Genomic DNA, 22,326 nt, shown 5'->3' with positions numbered 1-22,326 from the left:
GAGGGTGTGTGGTCCAAGTCTGGGTTTAAGGGTCTCTATTCCAAGTTTAAATGGATAAACATTCAACACCATGGGTAAGAAAAGGTTGAATACATTCGCCATGCTGTCAATCCAGCATGACTTCTGCCGTGTTCAAAACAACCGGAAACTCAGAACTGGGAAATCTCAGACTTCAGTGAGTTCAAGACAACTGGGAACTCAGAAAAAACAAGTTCTGACTGGGAAAATATGTTTTGAACGGTGATCCAACTCTGAATTCCAAGTCGGGAACTCAGGCCTATTTCTAGAGCTCCGACCTGAAGATCACTGATGCCATGATTTAACCTTGTTTTTTTCCAGTTGTCTTGAAAGCACCATAAATCCAGAGAATTACTTTCCTGTTCAAGTGAGCACAGCACAACATGGTGAGTCCAATAATATATTGTATGCTGCCGCATAAATTATGTAAAATGCCAGGGAGATATGTATACTGTAGCTAAGAAAGTAATACTCAGTGTAAGTTGTGTAGTAAGCTGATGGTGGCCCATGTGCCTCACCTTCATTATTTGGTCCCTTTCCTCCTCATAACTTGGCCTACTGTTTTGACTTGGTGGTGGACATGTAGCCTAAAGCCTGTTTTAGAGAAATGCAATAATTTAATATTGTAAGAGCTTTCATTGTCTGCTTTACATGCCCTCTTTATTTAGCTTACGGTTCTGACTTGGTATACAGGGAGAATACTGTAAGAACGGCCCATGTTCTGAATTCTGTCGCTGTACATTTCAAAAATTCTGAACAAATAGTTATATTGACTACGTCCGTCCTAGCTCGCTCATTAATGTCTTAATCGAAATTACCGATGGCCTCTTATCCGCTCGTCGTCCCCTAATGCCATCATTTGTACATCTCAATTGTCAGTAGAATCCACATTTGTTTTAGCAAGTCAGCCATATCAGCTATGTTTTGGTTAAAGGCAGTAAATGATGCTTTGCCCCACAAAGATTTACATGCTAAAATCAGCAGTGGACCTGTAAAGCAGATCCCCTGAATGTTCTCTCCATAGCATGTGTTCTCTTATCAGTAATAGATTAGGGAAAACTGACAAAAGAGAGAGGAAACCTTTAGACTATTGAAACCATAACACATGTATATAAATGTAATTAATGGATAATAGGATGATTTATGAATATTTATAATATGCCACACCATTAGTTGTGTTTTCTATGATGCATGCAGACATCTGACAGTAAAGTGAAAAATAAAACATGATAACCAACTATTTATCAGCGAAGACTGAACCAAAATAATTCTCTACCCACAGCAGGTAGTTTAGCGGTCAAGAGTGTTTGGTCAATAACCAAAACATCGCTGGTTTGAATCCCCGAGCCGACTAGGTACAAAATCTGAAGATGTGCCTTTGAGCAAGGATAATTGATGAAGGATAAAAGCATAATTGCTTATGTAAGTCTGCTAAATGACTGAAATGGTATGTGTGTGTATATATACATAATTGACTGGAACTCTCTCGGCTGCAACTGTTGCTCCAGCAGACACAACAGAGACACACTCCCTAATGTCATCTGCGACGTTGCCTGTCTGAATGAATGAATACATAACTCAATTATATAATTTGTGTAGGTAAACTATTATCTATTGATAAAATAATCCTTAAAAAATACTTTAAAGATATTCGATCTGCATATCGATTCAATAAACAAAGAAGATTATGCCTACATGTCCTTTCAGGCAGAATGTTTGGTGCCTAATCAAAGGGGTCCTTTCCCGCACAAGGAAATCATTTTTACTTATTAACACAAGTCTGATGTTTATGTTGACAGAAATCGAAGGTAATAATATGTTTTAGACTATATTCCATAATGAACGACATGTAATGATTACTAATATATATATTGCCGCTTATGTTTGGTTTATGCAGACGATTGACATCGACGATCTCAGTGCTCGCGGGCTACCAAGCCATTTGTTTACCTCTACTCAAGCCGAAGCGGCCTAACAACAGTTAGCTAGCTAACACGTTAGCAACGTAAAGTTGGCTTAGTGTGTGCTGTTTTCTCGACACTTGTGGTAAAAAAAACATATGTTTTTACACGTTATTACATTGTTCTAAAATCATTGTACGTAATCGTCGTAATTTAGCAATTGTACGGCTAACGGTTCTCACCTAACCGTTGTGTGTTCAGCAAGTTGGCATGCTATGTTAGGCTAGCTATACGTGCGTCGTAGGTAAGACAATGTCAACATAGCTAACGTTACCTTAACAACACTATCAAACAACTACGATTTAATAGAGAAAATAGGCTCATAACGCACGTTGATAAACATTTAATTGGAGGGTAGTCAACTTGTTGGGGGGGGGGGGGGGGGGGGCATTTTATAACGTTAAGTTACCTATATAACGTTAGTTAGATATGGTAGTTCGCGGATATTAGAAAAATAACTAGTTAGCTAAGCTATTGGAATGTTCAATCACTGACAATTAATATTATGACGCTTTCACCAACGGCTGGCTAAAACTTTTAGCGGCTCGACCAGTCACAACACAGCTAGTATTGTTTTATCGACATTTTGTGATGCATGTGTAGCTAGCAATGTGAATTAGCCAATGTTATGATCAGCGAATATTAACGTTAAGTCAAAGTGTATGTTATTAACTAGGCTTGCCTAGCTCTGATATGTGTAACACTGCTAATGAGAATGACTACATTTGTTTTTTTGTTTTTCTAGAATGCCTGCTGAGGGCAAGAGATCATTAAACATGGATGATAAAGAGGTGAGCTCCTTTAGTAACAAGGAGAAAGACAGGGATGCTGATAGACGGCCCGCCTCCTCCCGGGATAAAGTGAAGGATGAGGCAAAGATGAGTGGCAAGAAAGATATTGGTAAGGCTGCAGAGGAAAAGAGGAGGCGGCTTGAGGAGGACAAAAGAAAGAAGGAAGAAAAAGAGCGAAAACGAAAAGAGGAGGAGAAACAGAAGGCAGAGGAGGAGCAGAGGAAGAAGGAGGAAGAGGAGAAGAAGCAGCAGGAGGAGCAGGAGAGGAAAGTTCAGGAGGAGGAGGCCAAGAGACAGCGTGAAGAGGAGGCAGCTCAACTCAAGTAAGAGCTCGGGGGAGGAACCACGATAATAATGTATCATGTTCTACTGTAGGTGCTCTCAACATCATGAACTTTGTGTATGGTCAGTATTTTTGAATTCAGATAACTGCTAACTTGATTCTCCATCTTTCTTCCCACTTCAGAGAGAAGGAGGAGGGCCACCAGCTCCACCAGGAGGCCTGGGAGCGCCACCAGTGCCGGAAGGAGCTTCGCGTCCGCAACCAGAACGCCCACGAGGGCCGTCCCGAGGAGACCTTCTTTAGCCGCCTTGACTCCAGCTTGAAGAAGAACACAGCCTTCGTCAAGAAGCTGCGCACGCTCACCGAGCAGCAGCGCGATGCCCTCTCCAACGACTTTGGCTCGCTCAACCTCAGCAAGTACATCGGCGAGGCGGTGGGCTCTGTGGTGGAGGCCAAGCTGAAGATCTCTGACGTGGGCTGCGCCGTGCACCTGTGCTCCCTCTTCCACCAGCGCTATGCCGAATTCGCCCCACTGCTCCTCCAGGCCTGGAAAAGGCACTTTGAGGCGCGCAAGGAAGAGAAGGCACCCAATGTGAGCAAGCTGCGCACCGACCTGCGCTTCATCGCAGAGCTCACCATCGTAGGCCTGTTCACTGACAAGGAGGGCCTGTCGCTCATCTACGAGCAGCTGAAGAGCATCATCGGGACGGACCGCGAGACACACACGCATGTGTCAGTGGTCATCAGCTTCTGTAAGCACTGCGGGGACGACATTGCGGGCCTGGTGCCTCGCAAGGTGAAGGCTGCACGGGAGAAGTTTGGCCTGGCCTTCCCTCCCAGCGAGATCATCAACACGGAGAAGCAGCAGCCCTTTCAGAACCTTCTGAGGGAGTACTTCACCTCGCTCACCAAGCACCTGAAGAAGGACCACCGCGAGCTGCAGAACATTGAGAGGCAGAACAGGTGATGGGGCCAAGGTTACTTGGAGAAACTTTACTTGGAGAAACTTTTCTACATGACCTATCTCACTTCTTCTCTTGTATTATTGATTTCAGTGTATACTCCTGCCACAGTACATGACGATTTGCCATTTTGAGTAACATGCTAAATGTGTTTGAGTGTACATACTGACAGCTCCATGTTTTTTCTCCCTCCAGGCGTATCCTCCACTCCAAAGGGGAGCTGAGTGAGGACAGGCACAAGCAGCATGAGGAGTTTGCCACGTCCTACCAGAAGCTGCTGGCTAACACCCAGTCTCTGGCTGACTTTCTGGATGAGAACATGCCAGAGCTTCCACTGGACAAGACTGTGCAGGAAGGTAAAGAGTAACAACCCTTGTATACTGTTTATTACTTTGTTATAGGGACAATGTAAAGACTGAGCTTTTTGTTGTACTTTTGGGTGATTTGTGTTATAAAGCCACATTGTATTCATATTTTATTGCTGTTGGTTATATGTAGCCTACAGTCTTTGGTGTCAGTGTGTATCTAGCCATCTTCTCTCCTCTCTGTGTGATAGAGCACGGCCCTGGCATTGACATCTTCACCCCTGGGAAGCCCGGGGAGTATGACCTGGAGGGGGGCATCTGGGAGGACGAGGATGCCAGGAACTTCTACGAGAACATGGTGGACCTGAAGGCCTTCGTCCCCGCCATCCTGTTCAAAGATAACGAGAAGTGCAAGGACAAAGAGGAGGCTGCTGCTAAAGGTACAGCCACCTACACATATGCACGCATGCAGACTCACACAGACACTCACGCTGTCTAACTGAGCCTGCTCTTGTTGCTGTGTCCTTTCCTCAGAGGCTAAAGATGCTGCGGCCACCACAGAGGAGTTGGAGTTGGAGCTCGAGGCTCTAGACATCGCTGATGACCCTCTGGAGCTGGATGGACCTGACGAGGCAGAGAACGAAGCAGAGCTCGCCAAAAAACTGTTGGACGAGCAAGGTAAAGATGAAGGTATTCTCTATCCACCCACCAGCCACCAAGCAGCACACACCACCCAGCGCTTTGCACACCCAGCTTTCCATTTTGACAAAGACAACAAGAGGGCGGCAATAATCTAATATCTACAACCTCTGGATAAAGGAACCATGTTGGTTATTGTCATGGACCGTGTCTTGGTGTTTGTGTGTCTTTTCCAGGGATCAAGTTAGGGTATGAGAGAGGTCAGGGAAACAGAGCTAGGGCCCACTCATGGGTGCTCAGGGCCAATCAAGTAAACAGAGGTGTGTTGCTGAGCATGTGGAAACCAGACAGTCATTCACAAGGTTTCTAATATTCCACATGTATCAACCCCGTTCCTAGGCTTATACCTATGTTTTGGCTTTGCTCTTTCTGTTTCTGTCGCTGAGTGACTCTTAAGTTAGCTAAGGAGATATTTGGAGCATGACTTTGCTCTATGCATGTTTGACTGTGTCCTCCCTGTTTCTGTATGAAGAACAAGAGGATGAGGAGGCAAGCACCGGGTCCCACCTGAAGCTCATTGTGGACGCCTTCATCCAGCAGCTTCCCAACTGTGTCAACAGAGACCTCATAGACAAGGCAAGGAGAGAACACACACCGTCAGCATACCAGAAGGATGTATTCCCAGCTTGACAATTTGAGTTTAGCCACAAAGGCAACGGTTCACAGTGAAATATGGTACTAAGTATACAGTTGTGCCGTGAATTAGTCTGACTGTAGGTGTGTTTGTTCACAGGCTGCCATGGATTTCTGCATGAACATGAACACAAAGTCAAACAGGAGGAAGCTGGTCCGAGCTCTCTTCACCGTTCCCAGACAAAGGTACCACACACACCATAAAGCAGATAGTTAATTTGGAAGGATTTGATCAGGAAGCTGGTCCGGACTCTCTTCACCGTTCCCTGACAAAGCACCCACGCATGCACACGCAGATAGTTAATTTGGAAGGATTTGATCATGTATTGATTTGTGTGGGAATAAGTGTTTTTTCCTCCCCCCACATTTTCCCCACTAGGTGGTGCTGTTGCTCATTTAATTTGAAATGGCATAAAGGAAGTTAATGGTACTTATGCTATTGTAAAGCTCATGGTTGTATTGTGTTCGCCCAGGTTGGATCTGCTGCCCTTTTACTCCCGTCTGGTGGCCACCCTTCACCCCTGCATGTCCGATGTGGCCGATGACCTGTGCTCCATACTCAAAGGAGACTTCAGGTTCCACGTAGGTCCCAAGACTTTACCTCAGCTACTAACACCTTCCTCGTTGTGTCTTTCATACAGAACCACTGTCTCATTAAAATAGGACCTATACTGAAGGAAACAAACCGTTTTGAAAGAGTTTTCAATACACAATGCTTGTTGTGTTTCCTTGTAGATCCGGAAGAAGGACCAGATCAACATCGAAACAAAAAATAAAACTGTGAGGTTTATCGGGGAGCTGGCCAAGTTCAAGTTGTTCTCAAAAACGGACACTCTGCATTGTCTGAAGGTAGGGGCTGCATCTCTCTCACCAGGAAGCTGTGCTATCATTAGCTAGGTTTCCATCCAATTGGCGACAGATATTCATGCGACTCTTCTAAAATCTGCATGAAAACAATATTCACATTTTCACACCATTTTCATGTACCAAATAAAAAGCAGGAGTTCAATGTTTCCATTTCATTTTTACCTCTACCAATAGTTTTGTCACAAACTGTTGCTATAAATAGGTAACTTGCCCAATCTGGTTTTGGCACATGCTCTCTAGATAAGTTTGCTGATAACGTGGACAAGGGTAGGTTCTAAGTTATATGTTGAGATATGGATAAGAGCAATATAATTAAGCAATAAAGTACGAGGAGGTGTGATACAGTGGGGCAAAAAAGTATTTAGTCAGCCACCAATTGTGCAAGTTCTCCCACTTAAAAAGATGAGAGAGGCCTGTAATTTTCATCATAGGTATACTTCAACTATGACAAAAAAATCCAGAAAATCACATTGTAGGATTTTTAATGAATTTATTTGCAAATTATGGTGGAGAATAAGTATTTGGTCACCTACAAACAAGCAAGATTTCTGGCTCTCACATACTTCTTCTTTAAGAGGCTCCTCTGTCCTCCACTTGTTACCTGTATTAATGGAACCTGTTTGAACTTGTTATCAGTATAAAAGACACCTGTCCACAACCTCAAACAGTCACACTCCAAACTCCACTATGACCAAGACCAAAGAGCTGTCAAAGGACACCAGAAACAAAATTGTAGACCTGCACAAGGCTGGGAAGACTGAATCTGCAATAGGTAAGCAGCTTGGTTTGAAGAAATCAACTGTGGGAGCAATTATTATGAAATGGAAGACATACAAGACCACTGATAATCTCCCGCGATCTGGGGCTCCACGCAAGATCTCACCCCGTGGGGTCAAAATGATGACAAGAACGGTGAGCAAAAATCCCAGAACCACACGGGGGGACCTAGTGAATGACCTGCAGAGAGCTGGGACCAAAGTAACAAAGCCTACCATCAGTAACACACTACGCCGCCAGGGACTCAAATCCTGCAGTGCCATACGTGTCCCCCTGCTTAAGCCAGTACATGTCCAGGCCCGTCTGAAGTTTGTTAGAGAGCATTTGGATGATCCAGAAGAAGATTGGGAGAATGTCATATGGTCAGATGAAACCAAAATATAACTTTTTGGTAAAAACTCAACTCGTCGTGTTTGGAGGACAAAGAATGCTGAGTTGCATCAAAAGAACACCATACCTACTGTGAAGCATGGGGGTGGAAACATAATGCTTTGGGGCTGTTTTTCTGCAAAGGGACCAGGACGACTGATCCGTGTAAAGGAAAGAATGAATGGGTCCATGTATCGTGAGATACATGGCCCCCTTCCATCAGCAAGGGCATTGAAGATGAAACGTGGCTAGGTTTTTCAGCATGACAATGATCCCAAACACACCGCCCAGGCAACGAAGGAGTGGCTTCGTAAGAAGCATTTCAAGGTCCTGGAGTGGCCTAGCCAGTCTCCAGATCTCAACCCCATGGAAAATCTTTGGAGGGAGTTGAAAGTCCGTGTTGCCCAGCAACAGCCCCAAAACATCACTGCTCTAGAGGAGATCTGCATGGAGGAATGGGCCAAAATACCAGCAACAGTGTGTGAAGACTTACAGAAAACGTTTGACCTCTGTCATTGCCAACAAAGGGTATATAACAAAGTATTGAGATAAACTTTTGTTATTGACCAAATACTTATTTTCCACCATAATTTGCAAATAAATTCATAAAAAATCTTACAATGTGATTTTCTGGATTTTTGTCTGTCATAGTTGAAGTGTACCTATGATGAAAATTACAGGCCTCTCTCATCTTTTTAAGTGGGAGAACTTTCACAATTGGTGGCTGACTAAATACGTTTTTGCCCCACTGTATATGGCCATTATACCACGGTCTAAGGACTGTTCTTAGGCACCACACATCCTTGCTATTATAAACTGGTTACCAACTTAATTAGAGCAGTAAAAATACATGTTTTGTCATGCCTGTGGTATATGGTCTGAAATACCACTGCTGTCAGCCAATCAGCATTCAGGGCTTGAACCACTCAGTTTATAATTTGTATTTGATAATTGGTAGCCATGCATCAATCATCATGTCACCAGCATTCATATAACACCTTCGAAGCTCATCACCACCCATCACTTAACCACCATGAAGTTCATCAGAACTTATTTCATCTGCCTATAAACTCTTTGTACATTTCCATGTCGTAGTGGCGGTACAATTTAGCATATCTTGTGACTCCAAATTTACATCAACATGATGGTTTATTATATCAGTATTTGCGCATTAAGGAGTTTTCACTGCAACTCTCACATAATTCATTTTACCTACACAAAGTGACAAATTGTTTGTCGACATTTCTGAAATTGTATTGACACTTCCTGTTTCCATCACAACTGTCGCCATAAAAAAAAAATACATGACTTCACTCGCATAAAAACTGTGGATGGAAACGTGATTACTGTTACAATTATTGTGTTACACTGTCATCATCATGTGTGTGTGTTCTACAGATGCTGCTGTCAGACTTCTCCCATCACCACATAGAGATGGCCTGCACCCTGCTGGAGACCAGTGGACGCTTCCTTTTCAGATCCCCTGACTCCCACCTCCGGACCAGCGTCCTTCTGGTACACACGCACACGCATGCACACGCACACACGGCAATGAACGCACGTACGTGTGCAACACAGGAGGTTGGTGGGACCTTATTTGGGGAGAACGGGCTCGTGGTAATGACTGGAGTGGAACAGGTGGATTGTTTTTCAAATCCAGGTGTTTGATGCCGTTCCATTTGCTCCGTTCCGGCCGTTATTATGATCCGTTCTCCCCTCGGCAGCCTCCACGAATGTACAAGCAAACACACACACACCTATCGAACACTGTACTGGAATTCCCCTAAGGTTGTGGAGTGCATCCAGAGTCCCGGAGAGAGACCTGCTTTGGCCTCCCTAACTGGTGCCAAAATCCAGGGTTATATCTGGTTTATAAAGCTCTATTAATCCAGCTTTATTGTCCCTAAATTGCTTTTGGACGAGGTTGTTCATGTCGCATGCACAGCTGCCATATTTTCTAGCTTACGTTTGGCAAGATAATAAGACCACACGCCTTTTTGAGGGCTTTTAGCTGTGTTCTGGGCTATATTGAATGACTCACTTGTTTTTTTGTACATTTGCGTGTCTCAGGAGCAAATGATGCGTAAGAAGCAGGCGCAGCACCTGGATGCTCGCTACGTGACCATGGTGGAGAATGCCTACTACTACTGCAACCCCCCGCCCATGGAGAAGACTGTCAGGAAGAAGAGGCCCCCGCTGCAAGAGTACATCCGCAAACTGCTCTACAAGGACCTCTCCAAGGTCACCACGGAGAAGGTAGGAAGATGATTACATTTGAGTTAGAGTTAGTGCATTCATCTTAGGGTACAGTGAGCTCCAAAAGCTTTGAGGTTAAAGTGCAGACTGTCGGCTATAATTTGAGGGTATTTTGATCCATATCGGGTGAACCGTTTAGAAATGACAGCGGTTTGTACATAGTCCCTTCATTTTAGGGGACCAAAGGTATTGGGTCAAATTCACTATGTGTATTAAAATAGTAAAAAGTATTTGATCCCATATTCCTAGCACACAATGACTGTACAAACTTGTTGGATGCGTCTGCTGTGCTTCAGATTATTTTGTGCCAAATAGAAATTAATGGTCAATCATTCATTTGTGTCATTTTGGAGTCATTTTTATTGTAAATAAGAATAGAATGTGTTTCTAAACACTTCTACATTAATGTGGATGCTACCATGGTTACGGATAATCCTGAATGAATCGTAATGAGTGTGATGAGTACGGATGCACAAATATCATACCCCCAAGACATGCTAACATCTCACGATTACAATAACAGTGGAGGTTAGCATTTTGGGGGGACTATGATATATAGGCCTCTGTAACTTTCTGTGGCCTCAGCAGCCTAAAGTGCCTGAGGCGTCACTAAAGACCAGGTTCGATCCCAGGCTGGGTTACCACCGGCCGTGACTGGGAGTCCCATAGGGCGGTGCACAATTGGCCCAGCGTAATCCGGGTTAGGGGAGGGTTTGGCCAGGGTGGCTTTACTTGGCTTATCACGCTCTAGTGACTCCTTGTGGCGGGCCGGGCACCTGAAAGCTGACTTCGGTCGTCAGTTGAACGGTGTTTCCTCCGACACGTTGGTGCAGCTGGCTTCCGGGTTAAGCGGGTGGGTGTTAATGAGCGTGGTCTGGCGGGTCGTGTTTCGGAGGACGCATGACTTGACTATCGTCTCTCCCAAGCCCGTTGGGGAGTTGCAGGGATAAGACAAGATCATAATTGGATATCACGAAAAAGGGAGGGTAAAAAATAAAAATATTAAACTTTCTGTGAAATGCTTTGAGAAATTGAGGCTGCTTTGAGGCCAAAAGGGGGTGTAACTCAATATTAGGAAGGTGCTGCTTTCAGACTCGTATTATACTGCTCTATTTATACACTTGCCCCCCATCCTCCCCTTCCCCAATATACATGTAAATATTGAACAATAAATGGTGCCTTCTTGATTTATACTTATGCTAAAATGTATTCTATTCTACAGCCATTTACTTTATGTTTGTGTTCTTTTATTATTTCTTATTCTTGTTGCATTTTCAAGAAGTAACCTGCAAGTTGGCATTTAGTTGGATGATGTATACCACTAAAACTTGAAACTAGTAAGGGAGGGAAAAAGTAAAGTGCAAGTTCATGGTGCCTCATTTATACAGTCACTGGCTTATGCATATTCATCATAACACTATTGAGGGGAAAAAAGTGGTGTGATTCCTCCCCCCCACCCCGATTAGTCTGGAATTTCTTTAACATACAAAACCACAACAGAAGTATCACAAACACCTGCCAATTATCATCTTACCTTCTCGTTCTCCGCTTCCTTGTCTCCCTCGTTTCCGTCCTCTTCTCTCCTCCCTCCCCTAGGTGTTGAGGCAGATGCGTAAACTCCCCTGGCAGGACCCAGAGTCTAAAGGCTACCTGATCTGCTGCATGGTCAACATCTGGAACGTCAAGTACAACAGCATCCACTGTGTGGCCAACCTGCTGGCCGGCCTTGTGGCCTACCAGGAGGACGTGGGCATCCACGTGGTGGACGGGGTCCTAGAGGACATCCGCCTGGGAATGGAGGTGAGCACCATGGGAGGGGGTGGGAAGCCCAGGGTGGTGAGCTGTTTCTGGGATTGGAGGTGAGGACCAGGGAAGGGGATCTTGTTGGAGTCAGACCCAGATTCAAGAGTTCATTCCTGGATGTTAGGGCCATGTGAAGAGTCCTAGCAAGAGAAATTGATGGTATGTTTCTTATGACTTGAATGATTGATTGTTGAGGCTACGTGTTGTCTACCGTGTGAACAGGCTGCATGCTAGGTTCTTGTGGGTAAGGTCTTCCTGGGGCTTCATATTTATGGTGTTTCAGAGCACGGAGGCACTCTGACATTCCATCTAACCTGCTTTCTCTCTCACTCTCCTCTCTGTCTATCCATCTCACCCCCTTTTCTCCTCTACCCCTCTCCTTTGCAGGTGAACCAGCCCAAGTTCAACCAGCGTCGGATCAGCAGTGCCAAGTTTCTGGGGGAGCTCTACAACTACCGCATGGTGGAGTCAGCGGTCATCTTCCGCACCCTCTTCTCCTTCATCTCGTTCGGGGTGAACCCGGATGGCGGCCCCAGCCCCCTGGACCCCCCCGAGCACCTGTTCCGCATTCGCATGGTCTGCACCCTGCTGGACACCTGCGGACAGTACTTTGACCGCGGCTCCAGCAAGAGGAAGCTGGACTGCTTCCTCATCTACTTCCAGGTCAGTCGGTTAGACTGTTTGACCTCTCCTTATTTCACTCCTCTCAGCCTCTGTCTCTCGCTCTCTTACTCTTTCTTTCCTTTAAGAAGCATTTTGATACTGTTGTGACATAATGTCAATGACATTAATTTATTACAAGACTGTCCCTAAACTCTGATGTGGTGTTGTCTGTCCTCCAGAGGTATATCTGGTGGAAGAAGAGTGTGGAGGTGTGGAGTGCAGAGCACCAGTTCCCCATCGACATTGACTACATGATCAGTGACACCCTGGAGCTTCTCCGACCAAAGATGAGGCTCTGCATCTCCCTGGAAGACTCCGCACGACAGGTCACCGAGCTGGAGAGGGAGTTCCTTGTTAAACTGGGTAATAGACCGAGAGAGATTGACACACAGGAACGCATGCATAAGGGCACACACACATGTACGCACACGACAACAAGGTTGTTAAAGATCCTTGTCATACGTCAGTCCCCCAGATGTGTGTGTGTGCCTGCAAGTCTCAGAAATGTATTTGTGTTTCTGTAGCAGCTAGCTCCTTGGGTTGGCCCAGTCCTGCTCTCTGTCCTCCCTGCTGAGCAACATTCCCATGTGTGTAGGAGGGTGCTTCAGCTCTGGGCACTCTGTCTGTCAGACAGGTCTAATTCCCTCATAATAACACACATACCTGGCCCTCTCACACACAAACACACAGCAGTCAGACCTGCCTCTGCTGTAGACTGCCACTTAAAAACATTCACTCTTAAGTCAAGACGAATACATATTTTCTGAAGTAAGGGGAATATTAATCAATACATGAGTAACACCCCAATGACATGATATGTGAATATATCGTTGCCCTATTGCACCTGCTGTTCTAATGTGGAACAATACTGAAAGTGTTTCTTTAGCTGAAATGCTCATTTGTAGTGCTCTCTGAACAGTTGATCAATATCTGATGGAGAGCAAAGAGATGCACAGAGATAAAAACACAATCAAGAGACAGACAGGATGTAGATAATGAAATACCCTGAGAGACTTAGAGAAGGAAGAGGGTAGCATTCCTTTTGCAGGTGTAATGGACAGTCAACAAGCACAGCACTTATACAAATGACTGATGATTGGCTGAGAGAAACTGATGATAAAATTATTGTGGGGGCTGTTCTTGTTAGACTTCAGTGCAACTTTTGACATTATCGATCATAGTATGCTGCAGGAAAAACATATGTGTTAGGGCTTTACACCCCCTGCTATAATGTGGATAAAGAGTTCCTACTTCTAACACAGAGGGTGTTCTTTAATGGAAGTCTCTCAAATATAATAGAATCAGGAATTCCCCAGGGTAGCTGTTTAGGCCCCTTGCTTTTATTTTTTTTTTACTAACGACATGCCACTGACTTGAGTAAAGCCAGTGTCTATGAATGCGGATGACTCAACACAATACACGTCAGCTACTACAGCGACTGAAATGACTGCAACACTCAACAAATTGCTGCAGTTAGAGTGGGTGGCAAGGAATAAGTTAGCCCTACATATTTCTAAAACTAAAAGCATTGTATTTGGAACAAAACACTCACTAAACCTTAAACCTCAACAAAATCGTGTAATAAATAATGTGGAAATTGAGCAAGTCGAGATTACTAAACTGCTTGGAGTAACCCTAGATTGTAAACTGTCATGGTCAAAACATATTGATGCGCTAGTAGCTAATATGGGGAGAATGCTGTCTGTCTAAACTACTGGCACACAGCTCGGACACCCATGCATACCCCACGAGACATGCCACAAGAGGTCTCTTCACAGTCCCCAAGTCCAGAACAGACTATGGGAGGCACACAGTACTACATGGAACTTTATTCTAGATCAAGTAACTGACACAAACAGTAAAATTGGATTTTAAAAACAGATAAAAAAAAAAACACCTTATTTGGGGGCTGTGAAGCAACACAAACATTGGCACAGACACATGCGTACACACACAGGATAACATACGGGCTATACATACACATGGATTTAGTACTGTAGATATGTGGTAGTAGGTGGAGTAGGAGCCCGAGGGCACACAGTGTGATGTGAATGTATTGTATGTTTTTAAAATGGTATAAACTGCCTTAATTTAGCAGGAACCCAGGAAGAGTAGCTGCTGCCTTGGCAACAGCTAATGGGGATCCATAATGAATACAAACACAAACATATCCTGACTCACAGAACAAGTAGTCAGCTGTATTAACACACACACAGCATTGTTCAAGGTTTCAAGGTGTTGACATGGAATGTGAGAGAACACTTTCGAAAACCCTGTGCGTGCGTGTGTGTGTGCGCGTCTGTCTGTAATGTGTGTGTTCTGAGTGATTGATGAGGGTGACGTAAGCCACAGGCTGTACAGTGGCCTCATTGTTGCACCTTTCATCCTTTAACCAATATAAGGCAATGAAGGCATTCCTCTGTTTCTGTTGAACCCCGCTTAACCAAGTTCTACTGCTTAGCAGCGTCTCTTCACGACACAACTATCTGCTCCTCTACTGCTCTCAGCTCGTCAGGCTTCTGAAGTTATATTCGTGGTCTCCAAGCACTGTGTTGAAGCACCTGTTTTAGTTTCACCGTGAACGTCACAGTGACTTGTATTTCTTGCAATGACTTGCTTTTCCTGCAGTTTCACTTCCTGTTTCTAAACGGGCTTGTCGTTTGCGTCAATCTGTCCTCGCTCCTGGACGTACTTCAAGTAGTTTAGGATATTATCTGTGGTAAATGTCTATGCTTTGTGTATAATCTGATTTAGTATGGAAAGAGCCAGGGTGTAAAGCCTGTTCAGAACATGGAGCGGTGGCTCACGAGAGGAGCTTGTTTCCAAGGACTGTAAATCAATGACTATTATGCAAATGATTTAGCGTTTTCTCTTGATCTCTTGCTTCGAGACTTAGTCTCGCAACCTGACGTTGCGCCGTTCCAATAAAGGTGTGTGTGTGTGTGTGTGTGTGTGCGCATACGTTTGTGCCCTGCAGGACTGGCCATGGATGGGCAGAAGGACGGCCGGCCCTCCAGTGCCATGGGGAGCGAAGGCGAGGCTTTAGACGAGGATGACGATGATGACGACGAAGAGGGAGGGGCGGACACAGAGGAACAGTCTGGAAATGAGAGCGAGATGAACGAGCCAGAGGAAGAAGTGATTATGTCAATCTTTTATTCATGGGCATCAGACCATTCATTGCACGTCTAAGACACAAGTCTCTCATAATAGGTGGATACTAGGTCACTCACTCATTCCCTCATCCCTATAGTTTCGTAGGGGCAAACTGAGGACAGAAGCCCAGTCCTAAGCAGGATACTGTATAAGAAAGTGGGTCATCTTGTGCGGCTAGAGTGATGTGTTGACACCACGGTCAGAAAAGCATGACGGGTCAACCTTCTGTAATTCTTTGTTCCTCCTTCATAAATCAACTCTATCATGCCAGGCCTACCCCTCCCAAGCACTCCTGGTTTAGTGTTTGTTTTTCTACCTTCCACAAGCTAGCACACAATCACCCCCCCCCCATCTAAGAACCCGCTGTATGTTCCAGGAAGGGTCTGAGAATGAGGAAGAGGAGCGGGAGGAAGAGGAGGAGGAGAACACCGACTATCTGACCGACTCCAACAAGGAGAACGAGACAGACGAGGATAACAATGTAAGAAGATGTCATGGAGGGAGGGAGGGGGAGAAAGGTTATTGTGTTGCTGACGGTCTTGCCCTGTAGGAGGTGACCATCCGTGGTGGCGGTCTGAAGCATGTGGCATGTGCTGAGGATGAGGACTTCATCCAGGCTCTGGACAAGATGATGCTGGAGAACCTGCAGGTACAGTATCTTGCCTATTCTCTCAGTTCACTGTGTCTGTACTACTTTAGTTCAATAAATGGGTATTAACAGGGGTGGTGTCTGCGTGTGTGTGTAGCAGCGGAGCGGGGAGGCGGTGAAGGTGCACCAGTTGGACGTGGCCATCCCCCTGCAGCTGAAGAGCCAGCTGAAGAAAGGTCCTGGTGGACCCGTCTGCTCTGGAGAGGGGGACGCAGACATCTCAGACACCATGCAGTTTGTCATGCTCACACGCAAGGGCAACAAGCAGCAGGTACACACACACACACACACACAGGAAAGATCACACACACTGAGTATGGACGCACACACACAAACTTGTTTAGGTCTTCTTCGCTGTGAGCTCAGTTAGATCCCTCCACAGAATCAGCACTGTCAGACAGACCCAGCGATAATATTGACTCTTAACTGTGTGTGTGTGTGTGTGTGTGTGTGTGTGTGTGTGTGTGTGTGTGTGTGTGTGTGTGTGTGTGTGTGTGTGTGTGTGTGTGTGTATTTAGGCCCGGTCCGCGGGTGGAATGTAAGGTTTTGGGGTAGAGACGACAAGCTCTTGTACTGTAGTAGGGTCAGGGTGTGTCCACAGTCTCTGCCCAGAAAATCAAGACGTTAAAGTAGAGCTCACTAAACTCAGTCCACTACACCTCCAGCAACTACATTTACCGGATTATAAACCCCTATGTAAACATTACGTTTTGACCAAATAACAGCACCGGTTACAGACGGTCTTTGTTGGTATAAAATGAAGCTATATAAATGACTTAATGCATTATAAATGACATGTCTCCATACTCCCCCATGGTAAACACAATATCCTCTCCTGTAGTGTGTTTCCTGAGGTGAGAATAAAGGGGTTCAGTGTGTGTTAGTCAGCGTCACATCTTCTCTATGTGACGTACCTGGACCCCTCCCTGTCAGACACATTCACTGCATTCCTCTGTCAGCTCCACACCATGGGAGTGGCCCTCCCTTTCTCTGCTGCCTGGGCCTTCGTCTGGGAAACACGTTTAAGTTTTAGGGAAAGTAGAGATCACAGGGAACGTTGTCAAAGGTTGAATAGTAAACCAGGAGAGCATGTTTCTGCAGTGTGAATACTGAGCCCCGGTCCCGTTGTCTGCCTACAGCATGAGATGTCCTTCTTGCTCCTTATCAACCCTTAAATGTGCCTTGTTTGAGATCTCCTAACTGCAGTTGAAGTTCTTGAATGTGTGTCTGTTTTGTCTCTTGTTTTCTAGTTTAAGATCCTGAACGTGCCTTTATCTTCCCACCTGGCTGCCAACCACTTCAACCAGCAGCAGGCAGAGCAGGAGGAGAGGATGAGGATGAAGAAGCTCACTCTGGACATCAACGAGAGACAGGAGCAAGAGGACTACCAAGGTATTATGTAGGGTGTCCACTCACTCGGAGCGGGTGAAAACACGCTTTGGTGACCAAATGTAACTTCCTTATGTCATAAAATACATTTCACCAAGACAAATAGAATTATTCGCGTTCTGAATCATTCAGCATGGTCTTTCTCGAACATATCACTGGCGTTTATATCCAAAATGTCGGACTTCGTAACCTAATACAGCCGACAATAAACAAACAGTCGCCACTAGCCAGGCCTCCGCCCAGCACCCTGCCCTGATACTTAATCACTGTTACTAGCCGGCTACCACCCAGTGCTCTACCCTTAACCTTAGAGACTGCTGCCCTATGTACATAGTCATTGAACACTGGTCACTTTAATAATGTTTACATACTGTTTTACCAACTTTACATGTACATACTGTATTCTAGTCATGGCTCATCCTATATAACTGCGGCTGTACACCTTTTCTATTCATATACTGTCTATACACACCATTTCTATATATACACATACAGAGACATACATACTACCAGTCAAAAGTTTGGACACACCTACTCATTCAAGAATTTTTCTTTATTTTGACTATTTTCTACATTGTAGAATAACAGTGAAGACATCAGAACTATGAAATAACACGTGGAATCATGTAGTAACCAACAAAGTGTTAAACATATTTAATATTTTATATTCTTCAAAGTAGCCACCCTTTGCCTCTGACAACTTTACACACTCTGCATTCTCTCAACCAGCTTCATGTTTCTGCAGGTTGCAAAAGAGCTAAATTAGCATGACACGAGCTGAATTAAATGTAAAAGGCTTTGAAAATAAAAAGCTTGGTATAGGCTCAGTGCTCCGTTGACATTTCCCAGAGATACGCTTGTTTTTGTGTGAAATCTTCTAAGTGAAAAGCGTATAATATGAAATGCGTATACTTAAATATGAAAATACTATATGTCATGTCTCAAAACCGATATCCATCTTACCTCTATTGTTTTATGTAAAAAAAAAAAACTCCATTGATTTTAGTTCTGGCCATCCTACAAGAGTTAAAACTCGTAAAGTTTTGGAACGGGTTACGATAAGAGACATCAGGCTTGGACAATTGGTTTTCGTAGAGGAGTGTCTACACAGCACTATTTTACACATTGGTCAAAATATGTGTTTTTGATTGAAAAGTACTAGTAAGAAAAGGGACAGATGGAGAATGAGGCATGCATTAGGGAAATAAATGGGGAGTGTGTTTGAGAGATGACGAGAGAAAGTAGCAAGAGTACTACCAACATTCCACATGCCTACACTTTGTTGGTTTGTGTAGCATTGTGTTAACATTGTTGGTTTGTGTAGCACTGTCTTAAATTCTCTTGGTTCGTGTAGCATTGTGTTAACCTTCTTGGTTATTATGTAGAAATGATGGCGTCTCTGGCCCAGCGGCCCGCTCCTGCCAACACCAACCGGGAGCGGCGGCCGCGCTACCAACACCCCAAAGGGGCACCCAACGCCGACCTCATCTTCAAGACCGGAGGAAGGTGAGACTCGCTCCTCAACTTACCTACGGACTACTCTCTCACACACACACACCACCAGTGACAGGAATTAACAGCAGACTACCAGCATTTGGCTGGTGGAAATAGGGTTGGCATTAGAATGGGATCCTGTCGAAGGACGTGGTGCTTGTCAACTTACTGACTCTCCCTCCTTGTTCTCTGCACCTGAACAGAAAGCAGGAAACAAAGCAGGAGAGAATTGAAAGGTACGAAAAGCGTGACAGACAAGAGAGGCAAGAGAAACACGAGTGAAAGGACAGATATGAGGGCCAGGAGGATAGGGCCAGCCAGCTCAGCCGGACACGCTACTGACAGACTCTGCACTCAGGCCTGCTTATGTTAAGACGGGAAAGGGTTTTAATGTCTCCCAACTGTCAAACCATATTTTGTTGGCGTATGAGTACTCTGATCAGAGACAGATTTGTCCCCCTTTTATTTTTGCACTGTGAAAGAAGCTATATCTTAAATTCTGTAAAGATTGCTTTCTATTTTTGGAAATAAAGATTGCATGAATTTTCTATTTTCATCAGAACAAAAATAGTTTGTGGTTCTTTGTCCTCCTCATATTTGTCTTGGAAAAGTGACTATAAAGAATTCAGAAAGGAGGTATTTAGATACGCGGCAACATCACGCATCATATTCATGCCTAACATACATTTGACAGATGCTTATTTATTTTTTGATTTCACCTTTATTTAACCAGGTAGGCTAGTTGAGAACAAGTTCTCATTTACAACTGCGACCTGGCCAAGATAAAGCATAGCAGTGTGAATAGACAACACAGAGTTACACATGGAGTAAACAATTAACAAGTCAATAACACAGTAGAAATAAAAGAATAAAAGGAAAAAGAGAGTCTATATACATTGTGTGCAAAAGGCATGAGGAGGTAGGCGAATAATTACAATTTTAGCAGATTAACACTGGAGTGATAAATGATCAGATGGTCATGTGCAGGTAGAGATACTGGTGTGCAAAAGAGCAGAAAAGTAAATAAAAACAGTATGGGGATGAGGTAGGTAAATTGGGTGGGCTATTTACCGATGGACTATGTACAGCTGCAACGATCGGTTAGCTGCTCAGATAGCAGATGTTTGAAGTTGGTGAGGGAGATAAAAGTCTCCAACTTCAACGATTTTTGCAATTCGTTCCAGTCACAGGCAGCAGAGAACTGGAAGGAAATTATACTGATGGCAAAGTACACAATGATGTTTTTGATGAATAACAAAACTTTATTTTGGATTGTCACTCACAATTCCATTTTCTTACGAACAGACGCTAGACCATCGCAACCTATGGATGGAAGGAGCTGCAGTAATGATGGTACTGAAGGAGTGAACGGGGATGGATATTGGGGTAGGAGGTTGAGGGAGGGAGGGATGGGTGGAGAAAAGGGGGTGGATGTTTTGGGGATTTGAGGAGGGGATAAATATTACAGTGAGTGTTCTGGAAGACAGCTACTGCAGTAAAAGCCCTGCTCTGTCCCCTAGGAGACGCTGATTGGAGTCTAGCTGAGGGAGCGAGCGAATGAGAGAGCGAGAGAGGGCGAGCGGACCATCGGTCTCGCCTGAGCAGGGAGTGAGTCCGCCAGCCGCCCACTGACGCAAGCGCAGACTCCCACACCTAACCCCGCCGCCGGAAGAAGAGAAAGAGAAAGGGCATCAACGAGGAGTGGGGAAGAGGGGCGCACCCCCTTCATCCAGCTAAGGCGTTCCAGAGAACACCCCTTCCTTTCTGTGCGTCGCCCGGGACGACACCAGCACAGCAGCACAAACACCCACCCCGTCTCAACAAGAGAATGAACCAAAAGATGAATGAAAGAGCGACTGACCAGCTGACGGACGGACGTATGTACGGACAGACAGACATGGACGCAGACAAACAGACGCGCGGACAGCTAGGCAGCAGGACAAGGGACCACAGTCGTCTTCTCTTCGCTCCCGTGCCGGATGAGGATATGGTGTACAAGGGCTCACAAGAGGAGGAGAACGGACAGAATGTGTGTGAAAGCAAAGGGGACGGGTGAGGGGTGGGCCGTCTTTGGAGATGGACTGTGCTTCTCTTACTAGGAACAGATCTGTCATTCAGTCTTTTTATCTCTTTATCTAGCTAAATCACACACTGTTCAAAGGCAGCTTCGAGAGGGGTATGGAGGAGGAGGAGAGGGAGCACAGACGGGTCACCACTACTAAATGACTTGATAAACAAGGGAACAAGGAGGACAAGATTATGTACAGAAAGGCGTGGTTGCTTGTGTGTGAGGAAGGGTTGCAGATAGATGTAGGATCTTAATTTGAGCCAGTTTGCTACAGCAGGACAATAATCCTGCAGCAATAGGAAATGTGAATTATTATGTGGATTATGATTAGTGGATATTTTTGTAGGGGTTGATACATTTTTGTAAGGGAAAATCAAGTCTGAAATTTCTAAGTGGAAATTACAAACTTCAGAAGCCTTTTTAAACCTCATACACTAAACGTTTTAAAATGCCCCGCATTGCAGCAACAGTTCTCCTGCAACAGGGTGATCAGATTAAGATCCTGCATCTGTACCATAGAGATGGTTTGCTCCTCCTAACCCTGTTGGAAATGGAAGACCTTGTCACAGTGACGACCCTGACCCGGAGGCGGGTACGAGACCAGTGTTGACTGACCAGCGTTTCATCATCAGAAATAAAATATAAGTGATGAATATAATACATATTCTTTATTTTTTCAGCATTTTGGCTTTCTAGATGTTTCCTTTATTTTCATGAAAAATCTATACTTTTTTGGGGTGATATACAGGTTGTTGATTTGGAATTTGTGTGCCGTATTGTAGTTTTTGACAAATGGATAAGATACTTATCTGTGCTCTTGCCTCCTGAGTCCTACTCAGTGATGATAACTTCTGTTTGATTATTTCTGTCTGTTGAATCTATAGATAGATCATCTGTACTCTACTGCATGGGCCTTTCTGCACCAGCTCTGTAAGCCAATTTCTGCCTGTTTCAGTAAAAGTGTCCGTTTGCGACTCACTCCTCTGGCTCGACTTCTTTACTGGGTCCATGATCTTTGTCCCACCCAGGGTTGGGTAGGTTACTGTCTAAATGTAATCTGTTAGTTACTAGTTACTTGTCCAAAATTGTAAAATGCTACTTTTGGATTCCCAAAACTCTTAACGTAATCTGATTACAGTCAGTTGCTTTTAGATTACTTTCCCCTTATAGGCATTAGAAGAAG

At 44.7% G+C, this 22,326-nt stretch overlaps 1 protein-coding gene across 6 annotated transcripts; it reads left to right on the top strand.

The window, feature by feature from the left end:
• Positions 1–1,691: 1,691 nt before the first annotated feature.
• Positions 1,692–22,121, top strand: LOC110490193 (regulator of nonsense transcripts 2). 6 transcript variants are annotated; one of them, XM_090200285.1, is made up of 23 exons: positions 1,692–1,826; positions 2,725–3,093; positions 3,237–4,016; positions 4,211–4,371; positions 4,572–4,760; positions 4,855–4,998; positions 5,492–5,595; positions 5,753–5,838; positions 6,126–6,234; positions 6,388–6,501; positions 9,064–9,180; positions 9,736–9,921; positions 11,518–11,721; positions 12,112–12,387; positions 12,567–12,750; positions 15,365–15,525; positions 15,920–16,024; positions 16,094–16,192; positions 16,290–16,463; positions 17,443–17,584; positions 18,967–19,087; positions 20,381–20,428; positions 20,599–22,121. In XM_090200285.1, exons 2-22 carry the CDS (start codon positions 2,726–2,728, stop codon positions 20,385–20,387), a joined length of 3,831 nt encoding a protein of 1,276 aa, XP_090056411.1. In that variant the 5' UTR covers positions 1,692–1,826; position 2,725; the 3' UTR covers positions 20,388–20,428; positions 20,599–22,121. The 6 variants fall into 6 exon arrangements, with proteins under 6 accessions (XP_090056411.1, XP_090056410.1, XP_021419109.1 ...); XM_090200284.1 differs by having other exon boundaries at positions 20,596–22,121; XM_021563434.3 differs by having other exon boundaries at positions 4,855–5,010.
• The last annotated feature ends 205 nt before the right edge of the window (positions 22,122–22,326 follow it).

This window comes from Oncorhynchus mykiss, chromosome 15, assembly GCF_057628025.1.
Source record: "Oncorhynchus mykiss isolate SJ-2025 chromosome 15, ASM5762802v1, whole genome shotgun sequence".
Lineage (NCBI taxonomy): Eukaryota > Metazoa > Chordata > Actinopteri > Salmoniformes > Salmonidae > Oncorhynchus > Oncorhynchus mykiss.
This window is presented reverse-complemented; position numbering and strand designations above follow the sequence as displayed.

Bases quoted from the DNA above. Each gene is read 5' to 3' on its own strand.
- LOC110490193 (XM_021563431.3), top strand. From the start codon at position 2,726: ATGCCTGCTGAGGGCAAGAGATCATTAAACATGGATGATAAAGAGGTG. The intron at 4,017-4,210 runs GTGATGGGGCCA...TTCTCCCTCCAG, and splicing joins AACATTGAGAGGCAGAACAG to GCGTATCCTCCACTCCAAAG. The intron at 16,025-16,093 runs GTAAGAAGATGT...CTTGCCCTGTAG, and splicing joins AGACAGACGAGGATAACAAT to GAGGTGACCATCCGTGGTGG.